Genomic DNA, 19,355 nt, shown 5'->3' with positions numbered 1-19,355 from the left:
TTCATATCACTAACCCCATCTACAAATTATGCAACTAAGGTCACAATGTAACTTGCCCAAGGTCACCCTGTTAGTAAAGTGGGAGAGGTGGGATCAGAGCCCAAGACTTCTACAAAACTCAGGCCTTTTCTATATCAGCTGGCCTTCAAGCAGAGGTCAACTGATTCATTAAATTGACTGAACGCCCCCAGCAATTTAAAACCAAGTAAGAGCCGTTCGAAAAATTACAACACAGTGTGGTGGTTAAGGTGCTGGATCCCACATGGCCAACTCTGCAGTTTGAGTCCCAGACTTGCAGCTTGTAAAACACGCCGGGTGCATGCGTATGCATGCCCAAAATTCAGAGAGGAGAATGGAGAAGGGACTGCAGTGCACCATCTCCCCAGCAGGCTGATTTCTCACTTTTTCTCTCTTTCTCCCCAATGACTACACATGCCCTATGACAAAAACTGGGAAAAAAAGAAAGAAGAACCAGACAGCTCCGTGGAGCAGCAATAATGTGCTGTTCAAGAGAATTTGGATCGCCTGGCTGGTATGGTTTGAATCCCAGGATGGGCAAGCCTGAAATACGCTGAGCACATGCACAAGTGGCTGGCTGGGGACGGACTGGAGGAAGGGACAGTAGTGTGACCAGCCTCTGTGGAGGGGGCTAATTTCTCTCTTTTTCATTCTCATGTGAGTGCACACATGCTCTATCATGAATAGAGGAAAGCCCTAGACCACTCCAATACAGTAAAATGTAATCGCTAGACTACCCACCTTTTGGGAATTATAAAATTAATTTGCCTTTAGTTTTCTGAGTACCATTTGGTTTCTAACAGAATCTTTTGAAAAAACCCAGAATAGGAAGGATTAGATGAGATATGAGACTATGCCTAGCTTAAGAGTCTCAAAATTAGAGGAATCTAAAGAAAATATATCATTTCCTGGGACCAGGAGTTGGCGTAATGGCTATGTCGCTGGACTTCCACGTGGTTGACCACGGTTCAACCCAGTGGCTTAAACTCATGCTGGGTGCGTGTGCGTGCGTGCCCAAGATTCCGAGAGGAGAATGGGGGAGACGAGATTGGGGCATGGCCATCCCCCTGGGGGGTGATTTCTCACTTTCTGTCTCTCTGTCTCTCTCTGTCTTTTTGGCAAGCGTGCGCGCCCTATAGCAAAAACCTCTCTCAAAAAAAAGATCCCAAGAGAAGAATGGAGAAGGGACTGCGGTGTGGCCATCCCCCCCACCCCAGGGGGGTGATTTCTCGCTTTCTGTCCCTCTGTCTCTCTCTGTCTTTCTGGTGAGTACACGTGCCCTACAGCAAAAACCTCTCAAAAAAAAAAAAAAAAAAAAAAAAAGAAAAGAAAACAAAAAAAAAAAAAAAAAAAAAGAAAAGAAAGAAAAAAGAAAAAGAAAGAAAGAAAAGAAAATATATCATTTCCTTAAGCAGGTGTCTGTTGAGAGGACCTGTCTTAAAGCATATCTGGGATTGTTTCCCCTAGCCCACACGGTGTCCTTAATTTGCTTTTTGAGTTCCATCTGAGCATCCTACTGTGTTCTAAGTCACTGTTGATAGGTGTTTTAACATAAAGTAAGCAACTCTGAAAATTCACAAAACACTTTCTTGAGCATCATTAGCCTCAAGAGATGCAAGCTGGCATAACTGAGATATTATGGATTCAAAAGTGGCTCCACTACACACTAGCGTGACCCTGGACAAGCTACTTTACCTTCCTCGGCTTCAGTTTCCTTCTCTGTAAAACAGGTACTGTAAACACATCAGAATGTGGAGGGCTGTTATGAGGGCTCAGTTGTTACACGTGTGCTTAAAACAGTACCTGGCATGAAATTATACAGCAAATGTTAGCTATTACTATTTTATCTCTTTTATTTTAGAGCTAGGAAACCAAGATGAGTGATTTGTTCAACATTGCACAGCTTACAAATGGCAGAAGTGGAAGCCGAACTTACGCCTTCGGATTCCAAGTCCCATGTCCTTCCCCTCTGACCACGGCGGGCCTCAGCCACTCTTGTCTGCACTAAGTCAACACAACTGGTTACCAGCTGTTTTCCCTGCCTGTTTGTCCCCTTTAGTCTTCCGTGTCTTTGGAATTACTCACCAAGACAACTGTGAGTAGGTGATGGCCCAAGCAATCGGGGTGGAACTACCTCAGGTGCCTTGCCCTGCTAATACTATGGCTCATAAGAAATGTCGCTCAGGGACCAGCAGGTGACGTGGTGGTTAAGGCACTGGACTCCCACATGGCCGAACACAGTTCGAGTCCCAGACCTGGCGACTTGCTTTCTCACTTTCCTTCTCTCTCTCTCTCTGTCTGCCTCTCTCTTGCATGCACACTATAGCAAACAAAATATTTATTAATAAAATTAAATAAACTAAAAAAAAAAAAAGAAACTTTAAAAAAAGAAAAAGAAATGTCACTCGGGGCCAGTAGAGGACACAGTGGTTAAGGTGCTGGGCTCCTACACGGCTAACTACAGTCAAGAGTCCCAGACCTGGTGGCTTGCTTTCTCACTTTCCCTCTCTTTCTCTGTCTCTTTCTGGCAAATGCACGTGCCCTGTAGTAAATTAAAATAATAATAATAACAGTAATAATAAATTAACTAATTAAATTTAAAAAAGAAGAAATACTGCTCTGCACATACGCCACAAAGAAGGCTCTCTTCATGGTTTTCCAACTGTGTTGACAGAACATGGTTATTATTACACGCTACTACACTACCTTCTGAAAAGTCAAGCATGGGGCCAGCAAGTGGCACGGTGGTTAAGGTGCTGGACTGCCACATGGCCGACCACAGTTTGAGTTCTGGACCTATCGGCTTACTTTCTCACTTTCCCTCTCTCTGTCTCTCTGGTCAAATTTAAAGAAACTGATTGACCAAAGGATATACAAATACAATAAATGGGTGTAAATACCAGATATAGTGTGTGTGGAAGAGTAGGGCCTGAGAAAGGACATTTAGAAGAAAAATACGGAGGCAAAGCATTAATGGGACAAAGATATGTGGTATTATCTGTTGAAAATATTTTGTAGTTTAATCAACTGGAGTAGGGAGAAATGTTCACATATTGAAATACTCACTTTGTAGGCTAAAAAAAGGTAATTGAATGGATAAAAAATGAAATAAAAAAAGGAAAAAAATCAATAAATTGAATCAAGTAAAATAATTCTTAAAAAAAAAAAAAAAGGTAATTGAATGGATAAAAAATGAAATAAAAAAAGGAAAAAAATCAATAAATTGAATCAAGTAAAATAATTCTTAAAAAAAAAAAAAAAAAAGCCAAGGGCCTTGGGGCCAGCATGTGGCATGGTGGTTAAGACACTGGCTGACTTGGCTGACTGCACGGTTTGAGTCTTGGACCCTGCTGCTTGAAAAATACACTGGCCACATGTGCGTGGGTGCCCCAAACCCCAAAAGAATTGAGAAGGAACTGTGTTGTGGCCATAACCCCTGGGAAGTGATACCTCTCTCTCTCTCTCTCTGTTTCTAGTGAGAACATGCACACTATTAACAGAGAACAAAAAACTGACTTGGCTGACTGCACGGTTTGAGTCTTGGACCCTGCTGCTTGAAAAATACACTGGCCACATGTGCGTGGGTGCCCCAAACCCCAAAAGAATTGAGAAGGAACTGTGTTGTGGCCATAACCCCTGGGAAGTGATACCTCTCTCTCTCTCTCTCTGTTTCTAGTGAGAACATGCACACTATTAACAGAGAACAAAAAAACCACAACAACAAAAATATATACAAGGGGGACCAGCAGTTAGCGTAATGGCTATGTTGCTGGACTCCCATGTAGTCGACCCTGGTTCGAGTCTCGGACCTGGTGGCTTAAAAGTCATGCTGGGCGCATGTACGTGTGTGCCCAAGATCCCGAGAAGAGGATGGAGGAGAAGGGATTGCGGCGTGGCCATCCCCCGTGGGGGGTGATTTCTGGCTTTCTGTCTCTCTGTCTCTGTCTGTCTGGCAAGCGCACATGTACTATAGCAAAAACCTCTCCAAAAAAAACTATAGAGAAAAACCCTCAAAAAAAAAAAATTTGTGTGTATATATATATATATATATATATATATACACACACACGAGAGAGAGTGTGCACCAAATATCATCTTAACTGAAACCATAACAAAAGGGCCAAGAAAAATGATAAAATGTCTTTCTGAAGTGTACAGATCTGAAATATTAACTACGACCTTATCCTAGCACGCTTATGTAAGACTCATTCTTATTTCACACACTCTCTCAATCTTTGTCCAGATAATCACTTTTCCATAAATGAATTGTTACAAATTAAACTTACCATTGAAGCTTTTTCATATATTTTTCAAACAGGTCCTTTTTTTGATGGGGGGAGAGAGGTTTTTGCTATAGGGCGTGTGTGCTTGCCAAAAAGATAGAGACAGAGACAGAAAGCGAGAAATCACCCCCCAGGGGGGATGGCCATGCCGCAATCCCTTCTCTTCCCTTCTCCTCTCGGAATCTTGGGCATGCATGCACACGCGCCCAGTGTGAGTTTAAGCCACCAGGTCCGGGACTCGAACCGTGGTCAACTACATGAGAGTCCAGCAGCATAGCCATTGCACCAACTAGTCCCTCACACAGGTACTTTTAAAAAATTATTTTGTTTATAATTTATTTTATACATTCAATCACTGTACATCAGCACAGCTTATGAAATGAATTTTTCCAGTGTAAATACACTACATACCAATCTAGTGAAAAATATTATTATACACGTTACCATCTATAAACGAGCCACCATTTCTGTGTCCCTTAAATATCTTGTCTGTTTTCCTCCTTGATTCCTTTCCTCTCACTGTTCCCCACCCCCCCCCACCCTCCTCCCACACGGTTTCCACTATCTGCAATGATCTCCATGCTTACATATCCTACAATCTTTCAGTTTCCGCCAAAGAGTGTAGACACTCAGTATATATTAAGTGGGAACATAAAATATCTCTCTTTCATTCTCTGGCTTGCTTCACTCAGTAGTAAATCTTCCATGTTTACCCACTTTCTTTCTTTGGAGAAATTTTTGCTATAGGGCATGTGTGCTCGCCAGAAAGACAGAGACAGAGAGACAGAAAGTGAGAAATCACCCCCCAGGGGGGATGGCCACGCCGCAATCCTTTCTCCTCTCTAGATCTTGGGCACGCACGCACATGCGCCTGGCATGAGTTTAAGCCACTGGGTCCGGGATTCAAACCGTGGTCGACTACTTGGGAGTCCAGTGATGTAGCCATTACGCCAACTGCTGGTCCCTGTCCACTTTCTATCAAATGCCAGAACCTTGTTTTTTATGGCTGAGTAATATTCCATAGTTTATATGTGACATACTTTTTCAATCCACTCATCTGTCCATGGACATCTGGGTTGGTTCCAGGTCTGAGCAGCTGTGAATGCTGCTGCAATAAACGTGGATGTACAAGCACTTTTCCAACTCAGTGTTTTCCTATCCTTCAGGGAGATACCCAGGAGTGAAACTGCCGGATCGTATGGTAGTTCTATTTGTAGGTCTTTAAGGAACCTCCACACTGTTCCCCCACTCAGGTACTTTAATTCCTTGGTTATTAGTTACCATTCTTAAAAGAGTTATTTTTAAAAATAATCATTTTATTTAACTTTATTTATTTGTTTATGTGTTTTAATTTGACCAGAGAGGGACAAAGAGGGAGATTGAGGAAGCAAGCCGCCAGGTCCAGGACTCAAACCGTGGTTGACTTTGTGGGAGTCCAGCACCCCTAACCACCACACCACCTGCCAGCCCCCATATTATTATTAATTTTTAACTCACCAGAGAGAGACAGAGATAGAGAGAGGAAAAGTGAAAAGCAAGCCACCAGGTCCAAGACTCAAACTGCAGTTGGTCATGTGGGGAGTCCAGCGACTTAACCATAATGCCATCTGCTGGCCCCTTATTTATCATTTTTAATAGCAATATGAAATCCCATTATATTGGTGTCATTTCCCTATTAAAAGATACTATATAGTATAGTATCTCTTAGTGAAGTTCTTCTAGGCTTATAATAAATATAAATTTATCTAAACGTTTTGTATGTGTTCAGGTTTTCTTCTATGGAATCATTTCCTTCATTCGTGGATCAAAGAGTGTTAACTCTTTTTTTTTTTTTTTTGAGAGGTTTTTGCTATAGGGCGCGTGCACTCGCCAGACAGACAGAAAGAGACAGAGAGACAGAAAGCGAGAAATCATCCCCCGGGGGATGGCCACGCCACAATCCTTTCTCCTCCATTCTCCTTTCGGGATCTTGGGCATGCATGCACACACGCCCGGCGTGAGTTTTAAGCCACTGGGTCCGGAACACGAACCATGGTCGACTACGTGGGAGTTCAGTGACATAGCCATTACGCTAACTGCTGGTCCCAAAGAGTGTTAACTTTTTAATGAGGATTTGCCAATATATACTAAGAGGCTCAAGGATATTTATACCATTTGACCTAATAATTCCACTTACAGAAATTTCTCATGAGGCAATAATGAGATATATAAAAATACTTATGTATAGGGGCCGGCAGGTGGCATGGTGGTTAAGGTCACTGGACTCCCACATAGCCAACCACAGTTCAAGTCCCAGACTTGGTGGCTAACTTGCTCTCTCTCTCTCTCTCTCTCGCCCTAGTCATAATGTATAAAGTTGTTCATTACAGTACTATTTATCATTGCAAACAGTTGTTTAAATGTTTATAAAATTATGTATCAAAATGATTATGTAACCTATATAACTTTGTAATTAATAATATTTAATGAGAAATAAAATACATCATTCATATATTTCTTTTACTTTGCTTTTTACTACTTAATTAACACGCCTCTACAGGTACCCAATTATTCTTATTTTTACAGATGAGGAAACTGAAGCTCAGAAAGGCTAAGCAACGGGACCAGCAGATGGCATAATGCTTACGTGGCTGGACTCCCACAAAGCCGATCAGCGGCAGCTGTAAACTCACATCAGGCACATTTTGGCCAGAACCACCATCTTCCAGTAATTCACCAAAATGACGAACACAAAGGGAAAGTGGAAAGGCTCCCGATATACGTGCTCTAGGCCTTTTAGAAATATGGAGTGGTTTCTTTGGCAACATACATGTGAATCTACTAGAAAGGTGATATTGTAGACATCAAGGGAATGGGTACTATTCAGAAAGGAATGCCCCATAAGTGTTACCATGGCAAAACTGGAAGAGTCTACAATGTTACCCAGCATGCTGTTGGCATAGTTGTAAACAAACAAGGGCAAGATTCTTGCCAAGAGAATTAATATGCATATTGAGCATATTAAGCATTCTAAGAGCAGACATAGCTCCCTATAATATATGAAGGAAAATGACCAGGAAAAGAAGGAAGCCAAAGAAAAAGGTACCTGGGTTCAACGGAAGCGCCCAGACCAACCAAAGCCTGCGCCGCTACATCCCCCGTGTCCAGCGCCTACGTCCTGCCGTCGCCACCATGCCCAAGAGAAAGGCTGAAGAGGATGCTAAAGGAGATACAGCCAAGGTGAAGGATGAACCACAGAGAAGATCTGCAAGGCTGTCTGTGAAACCTGCTCCTCCAAAGCCAGAGCCCAAGACTAAGAAGGCCCCTGCCAAGAAGGGAGAGGAGGTACCCAAAGGAAAAAGGGAAAAGTTGACGCTGGCAAGGATGGAAATAACCCTGCAGAAAATGGAGATGCCAACACAGACAGAAAACTGCAGGTGCTGGAGATAAGTGAAGTGTGTGCATTTGTGATAACTGTGTACTTGAGGTGACTGTACAGTTTGAAATACTATTTTTTATCAAGTTTTACAAAAATGCAGAATTTTGTTTTACCTTTTTTTTAAGCTATGTTGTTAGCACACAGAACACCTGATTGTTGTTTTTTGGGGAAGGGGCATTTGTTACTAATAGAATGTCTCTGAAGCTGGACTGATTCAAACATCTTTCCCTTCTAGTTTTGAGAGACTTCCTCTTGGCTCCCAAGAGGAGGGATTCCCTGACACACAGCCACCTTGGCACGGATGCCTTGTGGTGTGGAAAACGTAACGTTTGCTTTTATGTCCACTCCCTCTCTGCCTTCAGCATAGACTTAACTCTCCTAAACCAGAGACCTGTGGGTCCTGACCACAGGAAATTGGTTATACCACAATATCAGGCAATCTGGACTTTCCACTGACATTGACTTGGCGTCCTTCAGAAGAGCAGCAGTTCTTTTCTATTGTTGGATCTTCAGGTTGATATTTCTGCCACTTTGATTTCCCGAAAGTCAGGGCTGGCTAGTGAAAAGTTGTTAAACAACATGCTTGCTAAATGTGAAAAGTTACCCTCACTCTAAACTTTCCCTGTTCAGCCCATCAAATGAAGACTTCATTGGGTTTAAAAAAAAAAGAAAAAGAGAAAACGGAGTGGTTCCTTTGGCAACATTTATGCAATCCTACAAGAAAGGTGATATGGTAGATATTAAGGGAATGGGTACTGTTCAAATAGAAATGCCCCACAAATGTTACCATAGCAAAACTGGAAGAGTCTACTATGTTACCCAGCATGCTATTGACCTTGTTGTGAACAAACAAGGGCGGGACCAGCAGTTGGAGTAATGGCTATGTCACTGGATTCCCATGTAGTCAACCGCAGTTCAAGTCCCGGATTTGGTGGGTTAAACTCACGCCAGGCGCATGTGCGTGCGTGCCCAAGATCCCAAGAAGAGAATGGAGGAGAAGGGATTGCAGTGTGGCCTGCCCCAGCCAGAGCAGCCACTGTGTGAGAACCAATGGAAAGGAGCCCGAGCCTCTAGAACCTATTCCCTATGAATTCATGGCATGATGGGTGTTAAAAAGAAACTAATCTATGGTCTATAAACAAACAAACAAAAAAACTCAAGTCAGGCACATGTGTGTGCATGCCTGAGATCTCAAGAGGAGAATGGAGAAGAAGGAATTGCGGCATGGCCACCCCTCCCCCGCCCCAACCCCTGGGCGGTCAGGGGGTCGATTTCTCACTTTCTGTCTCTTGGTCTCTCTGGCAAGCACATGCGCCCTATAGCAAAAATCTCTCTACAAAAAAAATAAAAAGAAAGAAAAGAAAAGAAAGGCAACATAGCAGAATTGACAGAGCTGGGATTTAGCTTTTTTTTTTTTCTTTCCAGTTTGCTATAGGATGTGTGCACTTGGAGAGAGAGATCACCTCTCAAAGGGTATCACTACACCGCAGTTCTGTCCCGTCTTGAGATTTTGGACGCATACATACATGTGCCCATCCTGTTCTTCAAGCTGCTGGGTCCAGGACTCAAACTGCAGTCAGCCATGTGGGATCCAGCACCTTAACCATTGTCACTGGCTGGCCCTCATATTTTTTCTTTTTTAAAATTTATTCATTTACTTCTTCTGTGAGTGAGTGAGTGTGTGTATGTGTGTGTATGTGAGAGAGAGAGAGAGAAAGAGAGACTCAGCACCCCTAAGAAGGTCTCGATGCTGTGACCCACCCTCAGCTATAGCCACTCCCAATCATGGGCACACACAAGCCCTGAGCACTCAGAGGTCTCCAGATGCAAACACAGAACCTACCAATGTGAGCTGCGCCTCTGCCTAGCCACTAACACATTCTTTTGTGATGACTTTAATTTTCTTTTTTATGCTTTTGTGGAGTTTCAAAATTACTGGCAATAAACATGTTACTTTTACAATTTACACATTATTTTTTAAAAACTGAATTTGTTGGGGCCAACAGGTGGCGTGGTGGTTAAGAACGTCCCACATGGTTGACCATGGTTCAAGTCCCAGACCTGGCGGCTTGCTTTCTCATTTTCTCTGCCTCTCTCTCTCACTCTGTCCCTTTCTGGTCAAATTGAAATAAATAAATAAACAAAGTTAAATGATTCTTTAAAAAATAAAAATTGAATTTGCCATATGCTCTTCAACTCGTTTGAGAATTGTTATATGTCAAAATATTTTGACACCCCCTCCATATCAGAATATTAGCATTTATTTATTTATTTATTTTGCCAGAGGGCACATGTGCTCCCAGAGAGAGTGAAAGAGAGAGTGGGAGAGGGAGAAAGCACCCCCCCACACACTTGGCGTGGCCATGTTGCAACCCCTTCTCCTCCATTTCTCCATCCACTCAGGGTCTGGGGCACACATGCACACATGCCCAATGTGTTTTTCAGGTCACTGGGTCCAGGACTTGGATGGTGTGATTAGCCATGTGGGATCCAGTTCCTTTAACCACCAGGTCACATGCTGGTCCAATAGCAGTACTTTAAATATTGTTGGTTCAGGAATTATCCAATGACAAAAAAATAACTATTCATCCTATATTTTTTCTTCTATCAATAGAATTTTAATAACCATAAATATATTTAGGGAATCACAGATTTTTCCAATCCTTCAAGATGTGGCCCATAGGCTGGAAACCACTAAAAGAGGGCCAGAGGTCAGTCAAGGACAAAAGATAGAAATTACACCAAAATAGAATAATGAAATATTGATCTTTCTGATCCTTTATAAACTTGTTTGCTTTTCAATAGCTGATATATTTCCACTTCAAAAATGTAAAAACATTAAAAGTTACACAGTGAATGTTCCCCCCCACCCTGTCCCACATCTGCCGAGTTACCACCGCCATTACTCACTAATGCATACTATGGCTATTCATGTATGTATAGCTGCATAGTATTCCACCGTTGGTATTCACCACTGTTGATTACTTAATCACTCCTCTACTGATGGATATCTGGTTTGAAATAAACTCTCCTTATCACAAAATATGTAATCAGAACAGTTATCCTGCTAACTAATCCAAAATATTGGAAATGCAGCCTCTCACGTGGAAAGCTGTAAATTGGTGATGGCAGCAGCACGAGTCTGACAACACCCACTCCAGTGTCCAGAACTGAGACAGGGAGCCGGCTCACACCCACTCTCCATTAACCGTGGGCACATACTCCCAAGACAGGCAGCGTGACAGATACCAAAGGACAAACAGACTGCGAGTCAGAAGGCCTGGGTCTCAGCCTCACTTTGCCACTTCCTGGCTACGTGATTCTGATCGAGTCACTTAAACTCCGTGAGCTTCGGATTCCTCATCTGTAAAATGACAATATTTTAACCCTTTTACAAACTAACTGCGAAAACTACAGAAGACGGATATGTGAAAATACTCTGTAAAGCATAAGGTGGAATATGTGCTGCAAATTGTTACTTTAGGTCAATACTGGCAACAATTTAGCCACAGTCTAAGGAAGTAGCCATGTACAGAGAGAAGTGGGACCTTACCGATAAGGGTCGCCAGAGAGCAATGAGGTACTGTTGGCGTGAACCTGATAATGACCAAATAGTCATCTTCATTTATCTCCTGAACCTCCACGCAACTCTCCGTTACCACGTCCAGTTCTTCTAAAGTATTGGGCTTTTCAGGGTCCCGGATAGTTCGAATCAAATCTAAAGAATCATCAAAGACAAGGCACCTATTAAAATAGGAATATTCTAAATAAGGATGATTTCGCCCATCCGAAGCCAAGCCATCCCTCCTGGGGGGTGATTTCTCCCTTTGTCTCTCTGTCTCTCTCTCTGGCTTTCTGGTGAACACACGCGCCCTATAGCAAAAACCTCTCCAAAAGTAATAAAGAAAGCACCAAGGCTCGAGTGGTTGTTGAACTCGTGGGATCACAAAGACAGAGTAGAGACGTGGCTGAACATCAGAATCACTGAAAATGCTTTAAAACAAAACCTAAAACCTGAAGTCTGGGCTCTAGCCCCAGAGATTCTGATTTCATTGTTTTAGAGTGTGACCTAAGTAATGAGAGTTTTAAAATGCTTCGGGTTATTTTTACAAGCAGCCCAGTTTAAGAATCACTGATGAAAAGGGAAAGATACCCAAGGAGGGACCCAAGAAAAGCACATAAATTAAGATCAAAATGAGAAATAAAGGCAAGAAGAATCAGAAAAGGGAAGAGAGTGGTGGTTGACATCAAATGCTGTAGAAAATTCAACTTGACGAAAGCTCAAAATGGGTTTTTGACTTGTCACCCAGATGGTCGCCTTAAGAAAGCAGTGTTGCGGGACCAACAGACGAAGTAATGGTTACGCTGCTGGACTCCCACATGGCCAACCGCAGTTCAAGTCCTGGGCTTGGCAGCTTGAAACTCGCGTCAGGAGCATGTGGGTGCATGGCCAAAACCCCGAGAGGAGAATGGAGAAGGGATTGCAGTGGGGCCATACCCCCAAAGGGTGATTTCTCACTTTCTGTCTGTCTCTATCTCTCTGACCAGCACATACATCCTAAAGCAAAACTCTCTCTCTCGAAAAAAAGTACTGTTGCTCACGCTGGGCATGTGTGTGTGAGTGCTCAAAATCTTGAGAGAAGAATAGAAAAGGGATTGTGGTGTAGCCATCCCCCAGGGGGTGGTTCAACTCCAGACCTGGCAGTTTGAAAAATCACACCCAGGTGCATGTGCATTCATGCCCAAAATCCCAGGAGGAAAATGGAGATGAAATTGCAGTGTGGCCATCCCCCGGGGGGTGATTTCTCACTTTCCTTCTCACAAAAACCTTTAAAAAAAAAAAGCAATTTCAGCAGAAAGGTGATGGCCCAAGCCAGTCTGCCAAACACAAGAAGCAAGTGGGAACTGAAAATGTATTCCTAGGGTCTTGGCTGGGAAGGGAAGGGCAGAGAAAGAACAGCAGCTTTATAATGAAGCCAGAAGAATGACAAAGATAGAGGAACTTGAGTGTATTTTATAACCTGAAGGGAAGGGTCAGAGGAAAAGGCAAGAGGGGAGACTGGTAAAACATGCAGGAAAGGGGACCACGAATATGGGGAGGGAACATGATTTCCTTCTCATGCCGATGTAGAATGAGATGAAGAGAATGACAAAGAAAAATCATGAGGTGGAAAGCTGAAAAGCAGAATTTTACATAGGATGGGCTCGATGTTTTCAAACCTAAGGTTTTATTCTATTATTTATAGCATCGCCCACCCCTGTAGTCACAAATGCAACTCAGAGAAACAAATCGATCAAACTCTACCTTTCCCCCCGTTCTTTCTTGATAGGGCTTCTCACCTGACTAGAAACAGAACTAGAAAATATAGACAGGGAAGAGGATAAAACTTCTCTTTCACAGAGCTGTAGTATCAGGAGGCCCAGGGGGAAAAAGCTTTTTCAAAAGGAATTTCCTGATTCTCACCCTAGGCCTTCTCCCTATTAGGTTCATTTATATAAGTCGTATTATATCCTTTATATGCCACTAAACCCTGAAACTAAATCTTACCCCCTTTTAAGCTTCTCTAGTGATTTGAGGGGTTTGAATTTCATTAAAAATGGGAACCAGCAGTTAGCACAATGGCTGTGTCGCTGGACTACCACATAGTTGACCGCGGTTCGCGTCCCAGACCCGGTGGCTTAAAACACGCCGGGCGCGTGTGCGTGCGTGCCCAAGATCCCAAGAGGAGAATGGAGGAGAAGGGATTGTGGCGTGACCATCCCCCCTGGGGGGTGATTTCTCGCTTTCTGTCTGGCGAGCGCACACGTCCTTTAGTGAAAACCTCTCAAAAAATAAAAAATTAAGCAATGGGGCCAGCAGGTGGCATGGTGGTTAAGGGCACTGGACTCCCACATGGCTAACTGTGGTTCGAGTCCCAGACCTGGCAGCTTGCTTTCTCACTTTCTCTCTCTCACTCACTCTCACGCTGTCCTTTTCTCTGGTCACATTAAAAAAATAAATAAAGTTAAATAAAATAATTCTTTTTAAAAAAAGAGAAAGAAACAAAATATTCTTCTATGGCTCTGCATTGACAACAAAATTCATTTATATTTAAAACCTACAATAGTCATTTCAACCTCTTATCCAAGAGAAAACTTAACCTCACTGTTTTTAACCATAAACCCCATTCCATAGCCCATCTATCCCTAAGTATATAACTACATTCCTATGTGGTTATACGTACTAAGGGCAGTCAAAAAGTTCATGGAAAAATGAAATTACGGGTTTATTTTGGTGCAAAAAAAATTTTTTTTTTTTTTTGGAGAGATTTTCGCTATAGGGCGCGTGCGCTCGCCAGAGAGAGACATAGAGACAGAAAGCGAGAAATCACCCCCCCAGGGGGGATGGTCACGCCGCAATCCCTTCTCCTCCATTCTCCTCTCGGGATCTTGGGCACGCACGCACACGCGCCCGGCGTGAGTTCTAAGCCACCGGGTCCGGGACACGAACCGCAGTCGACTACGTGGGAGTCCAGCGACATAGCCATTACGCTAACTGCTGGTTCCCCAAAAAATTTTTAAACCCATGCAGTTTTTCATAATACACATTTTCCCTGGACTTTTTTTGAAGACCTCACATATATTACTATATATAATTAGCATCATAAGTGTGTTATTTTTTTTCTTTTTTAAAAGGATGATTCTATTTCATTTTATTTATTTATTTTTTAAATTTGAACAGAGAGAGGGAAACGAGAAAGTCAGCCACTGGGTCCAGAACTTGAACCATGATCAGCCATGTGGGAGTCCAGCGCCTTCATCACCATGCAACCTGCTAGTCACAACTATGTTATTTTTTGACCTCTACACTTTTGCTCTAGTTTTCTCTACTTGGAATGTCCTCTGACTCTATACAGCCAGATCCTAATTATTGTTTTAGGACCAACTCAAGACCTCTTTAAAGTCTTTCCAGATCTCCCAGTCAGAGACTAGCTATTTCATCTTCCTTTAAATTTGTCATCCCTTATGTAGGTTTTTGGCCTTCTACCACATTCTATATATTTTGTATATATGGGTTTCCCTCACGATGAATTTGAGGACAAGAATCATCTTTCTTCCAAAGTTGTAGCCCCAGCGTCCTGCCATCCCCAGATGCTGTAGATAGAGGTCTGGCAGGATGGAAATGTGTTTGTCTACGTCATTACACTCAGAATCTTCTGGCTGGGGCTGATAAAGTCTTGCCCTATCAAGAGAGAAGTAAACTAGATTAGCTCCAAAGATCTTTTGCACACCTGGCTTTCTTCTACTGGTCTCTAACCTTTCCTGAATTGTATTTGTATTCTTATGGTTACCTTATTTCAATGTTACATCCAGTCGTTTTAGTTTTCAAAAACACTAGTACATAATTCCAAAAAAAAAAAAAAGAGGGTCATAGGCAATTGTGAAACAGTGGGAAGTCCACTAAGTCTGAAATCAGAAGGCATGGGCTTTGGTTTTTGGTCTGTTCCTTAATGGCTATGTGACCTTCAGGAAGGTGGTTGTCTAACCATTCCAAACCTTTGTTATCTCATCTCTACAAAGATGGTTCCCCAGGGTTAGAGAACACTTAATACAGAGAAGAGTATGTGCATGTGCGTGTAGAACACTTAATACAGAGAAGAGTATGTGCATGTGCGTGTAGAACACTTAATACAGAGAAGAGTATGTGCATGTGCGTGTATTTTTTTTGGGGGGGGGGGCTTGCTATACGGGGACAGAGACAGACAGAAAGCAAGCAATCACCCCCCAGGGGGAATGGCCACACCGAAATCCCTTCTCCACTCTCCTCTTGGGATCTTGGGCACGCACGCACACCTGCCGGGCATGAGTTTTAAGCCACCCAGTTCGGGACCAGAACTGCGGTAGACTACATGGGAATCCAGAGACATAAATTACGCTAACAGCTGGTCCTATGCGTGTATTTTTTTAAAAGGTTTTTGCCATAGGGCACCTTCGCTTGCTGGAGAGTCAGAGAGCGAAAAAGCGAGAAATCACCCTACGGTAATCTCCATCTTCCTCTCCGATTTGGGGCACCCACCCTACAAATGCCCAGCATGGTTTTCAAGCCACGGGCCCAGGACTTGAACTGCAGTCCACCATGTGAGATCCAGCGCCTTAACCACTTACACCACCTGTTGGCTCCGTGTGTTTAATATTTTTTGCACCCAGGTCTGACTGTGTTAAAGAACTGTGAATTCGAGGCCTCACAACCAGAAGCCTGTCTCATGCTCTTCTCCCAGGGACCTCAGCCTATCGACAATGTCGCAGAAAAAAGTGCTGTGACCTGACCTTCAGACAGTCCCCAACTCAGCTGGCTGTCACCCAGCAGTGCCCTCCGCAATGGCGGAGGAGTGCGAGTTCAAGGACTAGAGAAACGAGGAGGCTCAAGCAGTGCGACCAGGCCAGCTGTGCTTGCTGACCAAGCACCCGAGACTTCCGCTCTGCCCGCGGTCCCGGCATGGCCACCAGCGAGTGGGGCAGCCAGGAGAACAGAGCGTTTACAACCTTCAGGCTTGGCTTCCTCCAAGTTTAGAAAAGCCCGGTTCTTAGAAGGACCCACACGCCCGCGTGACTTAGGACCCCGATGAAGCCACTCGCGATGAGGGCATGGAGGCAAAATCCCGGGTCTCCACTACCAGTCTTCCCAGAAGCCCTGGCCCCCCTTCCGCCCCCAACCCCCGTCTCTACATATAAAACCAATCACTTCACTGGGTAAAATTAATTACCATAATCCTCTAGCGCTTTCTCTTCCATGATCCGGGGCTGCCAGGCACCGCTCAGAAAAGCCCGAGAGCCACAGGACTCTGCTCAGCGTCCAGGAGAGCAGCCCGGACACCCGCTCCATCCTCACGCTCCGCCATCCCTGGCGACTGTCCCACCCGAGCCACCGTCTCTCAGCAGAGGGCCTCGGGATTTATCAACTTCCTGGTCTTCGAATGGGCCTAGACAAGCCTAAAGGTTCAGGGGAGTAGAGAATAGGCGAGACCGAAGAGTAGTGCAGACGACCTGCGGAAGGAGGTCGTAAGAACTACAAGTCCCAGAATGCTTTGCTCTACGTCGGCAGGACAAGGGAAAACAATCCCCGCGGCCCGCGGGGCGCCTCGGGTGCAGGGATGTCTGGGAAGTCCTCGGAAGACAGAACTGTATTCTGGGACTTGTAGTCTCCGCTGGGAAGGGGGTGGTAACGGTCTGTTACCCGTCACTCATTACCTCACTCAGCTCCAAGATAAGCTAACGATGAATTCCGAAGAGGTACGGAAAAGAGATCTTAGTTTCTAGTGCTGGAAGGGATTTCTGATACCGGATCAGACCGGAAGTGAGTTTCCCTTGCGATGAAAAGTTTAGAAGGCCAGTAAAAGATAGGTTTGGTAGGAAAAGGGATTTTTTTTTCAGCTCAGTACAACTCCCTGTGTACTGAATATTTATGTCAATCGCCTTCAGAGACGACTTAGAACGACAGAACTTTCCCTATGTTCGTTGTGTCCAATGGCAGTATAAAAATTGACCATCCTAAAAAGATCCGTAATGGAGATGGTCATCCCAGAGATCTGTCTGGTTTTCGTGACTGTGATGAATCCAGTAATAAGGCCATTGAATTTGTTTTATCCATGCCTCCCTCCGATGACATCTCCAACATTTATTCAGTACTTAATTTGCCACAGGCAATCTGTAGACCTCCGGAGATTACAAAGATAGGACACTGCTCCTGCCGGTGAATGAGCCTGCCCCTGATGTTGAGGAATTTGCAGTTAGAAACCAACTGAACCTTCTGTCAGAGTGGGGACAATGGGCCAGACCCCAGGGCACTGTGAAGCTCTGCCGGCGACCCACATGGGAAGGGGTTGGCCCCTGGAGACCTTGAATAGCTGGGCTGGACAGTGTTTCTGGGTTGGCCCAAGCTGACGGTGGTTCACTGAGTCAGGACCCTATTGGGAGTGCTTTATTTCTGTCTTTCTCTGTCACTCATGGAAGAAATAAACTTTTTAAAGTTGAGAGGCTGGCAGGTAGCGTGATGGTTAAGGTGCTGGGCTCCCACATGGTCGACCAGGGGTCAAGTCCCAGACCTGGTGGCTTGCTTTCTCACTTTCCTCTCTCTGTGTGTGTCTCTCTCTGGCCAAATTTAAAATATAATAATAAGTTGAACAGATATTTTTTCTGAAGTTGAAATCAAATTTTATCTCTATGGAGAAGAAAGGGTTAGTTATCCTTCAGAATTATCCCATGATAACCTGCCTCATTTATCTCAAATGAGATTCATTAATCTAGTTGATTTAGACTTTAGGCTTGCCAGACAATCAGTAAATAGTTTAGGTCCTAGAATATTTTTGTTCAGAGTTCAATAACTTCCCTGCCCTCTGTTCCGCTTGACTTACTCCGAGAGAATAATCCTAATTTCTTATCAACCACATTTAGGATACCGAGATGTCCTCTTTGTGAGGCCTCCTGAGCCTCCAAGCACAACTGAGGATGCTGCCACAGCACAAGGTAGTATTGCTCATGTTGAATTGCTGACTTGCGTGCCCATCTCCTTCATTAATTTGTAAGCATCTTGTGAGTCAGGAATTTTATTTTTTTATTTTGGTGTCTCAGACCCATAGCAAGGTGGCAGCTACTCAATATATAATCAACATCTATTTCTTTATATTTATTTATTTATGTATTAGAGAGATTTCTGCTATAGGGCCTGTGCATTTGCCAGAGAGAAAGAGAGAGAGACAGAAAGCGAAAAATCATCCTTGGGAGGGGGAGGCCATGCCACAATCCCTTCTCCTCCATTCTCCTCTCAGGATCCTGGACCCGCAGACATATGTGCGCAGCGTGAGGTTTAAGTCCCCGAATCTGGGACTCGAACTGGGTTGACTACATGGGAGTCCAGCGATGTAACCATTACACTATCTGCTGGTCTCTATAATCAATATTTATTTCTTGAACGAATTAAGCAACTGTCATCCGAGGAACAAGTGGCGAAATTTTCCTACAGTCTGTTCAGAACTTCAACGAAAAATATTGATACTTACTGAACCTCTCCGAAGGCACCGTGCTTGGCCTGGGTGGGTGGTACTTAGAGGTTTTCCAACATTTTTAGTCACTCCTTTATTCAAACGAAATCTTAGAAGGCTGTTAGATAAAGCTAATCAGCACAAAGGGCCCTCCTTTTCCGCCAGCTTGGCACCTCCTCATTGGGGTGGCGGCGGCGCGGTTTGGGGACCGGATTTGCTGGGCAGCCTCGCGGCCACGCCCCGGCCACGCCCTCGCCACGCCCCCGGCGCCCTGGCCCCGCCCCCCCGCCAGTCTCGCAGGGTCTGTCTCGGCCCTCCCTCCCCTCGCACCGTCGGAACGCTTTGCTCGCGGCGCTATCTCTTCATAAAGTTGTTGTTGCGGCTTCCGCCGCGGGTGGAGGAAGATGGCGTCGGGTGGTGGTGGCTGTAGCGCTTCGGAAAGACTCCCTCCGCCTTTTCCCGGCCTGGAGCCGGAGTCCGAGGGGGCGGCCGGGGGGTCAGAACCTGAGGCTGGGGACAGCGACACCGAGGGGGAGGATATTTTCACTGGCGCCACGGCGGCGGGGAGGTCGCGCCCTCCCCGGCAGCTTGCGGGAGGGCGGCCCCAAAAGACGAAGA

The 19,355-nt window shown here is 44.4% G+C and overlaps 2 protein-coding genes across 6 annotated transcripts in view; one reads left to right on the top strand and one right to left on the bottom strand.

The window, feature by feature from the left end:
- Positions 1-16,770, bottom strand: part of CIAO2A (cytosolic iron-sulfur assembly component 2A) — a 31,415-nt gene extending 14,645 nt beyond the window's left edge. Inside the window, 3 exon segments of the mRNA XM_006172281.3 lie at positions 11,273-11,437; positions 16,464-16,513; positions 16,515-16,770. Of these exon segments, the coding sequence (XP_006172343.1) occupies positions 11,273-11,437; positions 16,464-16,513; positions 16,515-16,582 (283 nt within the window). The 5' untranslated portion in view covers positions 16,583-16,770.
- Positions 16,771-16,894: 124 nt separating this feature from the next.
- SNX1 (sorting nexin 1) overlaps positions 16,895-19,355 on the top strand; it is a 44,250-nt gene continuing 41,789 nt past the window's right edge. The window contains exons 1-2 of one of the 5 annotated variants that reach the window (XM_006141749.3): positions 16,895-16,989; positions 18,151-18,222. In XM_006141749.3, coding sequence (XP_006141811.1) covers positions 18,205-18,222 — 18 coding nt within the window. In that variant the 5' untranslated portion in view covers positions 16,895-16,989; positions 18,151-18,204. Of the gene's footprint in view, positions 17,054-18,150; positions 18,223-19,103; positions 19,301-19,355 lie in introns of those variants that run through there. The other 4 variants (XM_006141750.3, XM_006141748.3, XM_006141746.3 and 1 more) reach the window with 4 other exon arrangements.

The sequence above is a fragment of the Tupaia chinensis genome, unplaced genomic scaffold, assembly GCF_000334495.1.
Source record: "Tupaia chinensis unplaced genomic scaffold, TupChi_1.0 Scaffold000063_1, whole genome shotgun sequence".
Lineage (NCBI taxonomy): Eukaryota > Metazoa > Chordata > Mammalia > Scandentia > Tupaiidae > Tupaia > Tupaia belangeri.
Note: the sequence above shows the minus strand (reverse complement) of the source record. Positions and strands in the feature narration are given on the sequence as shown.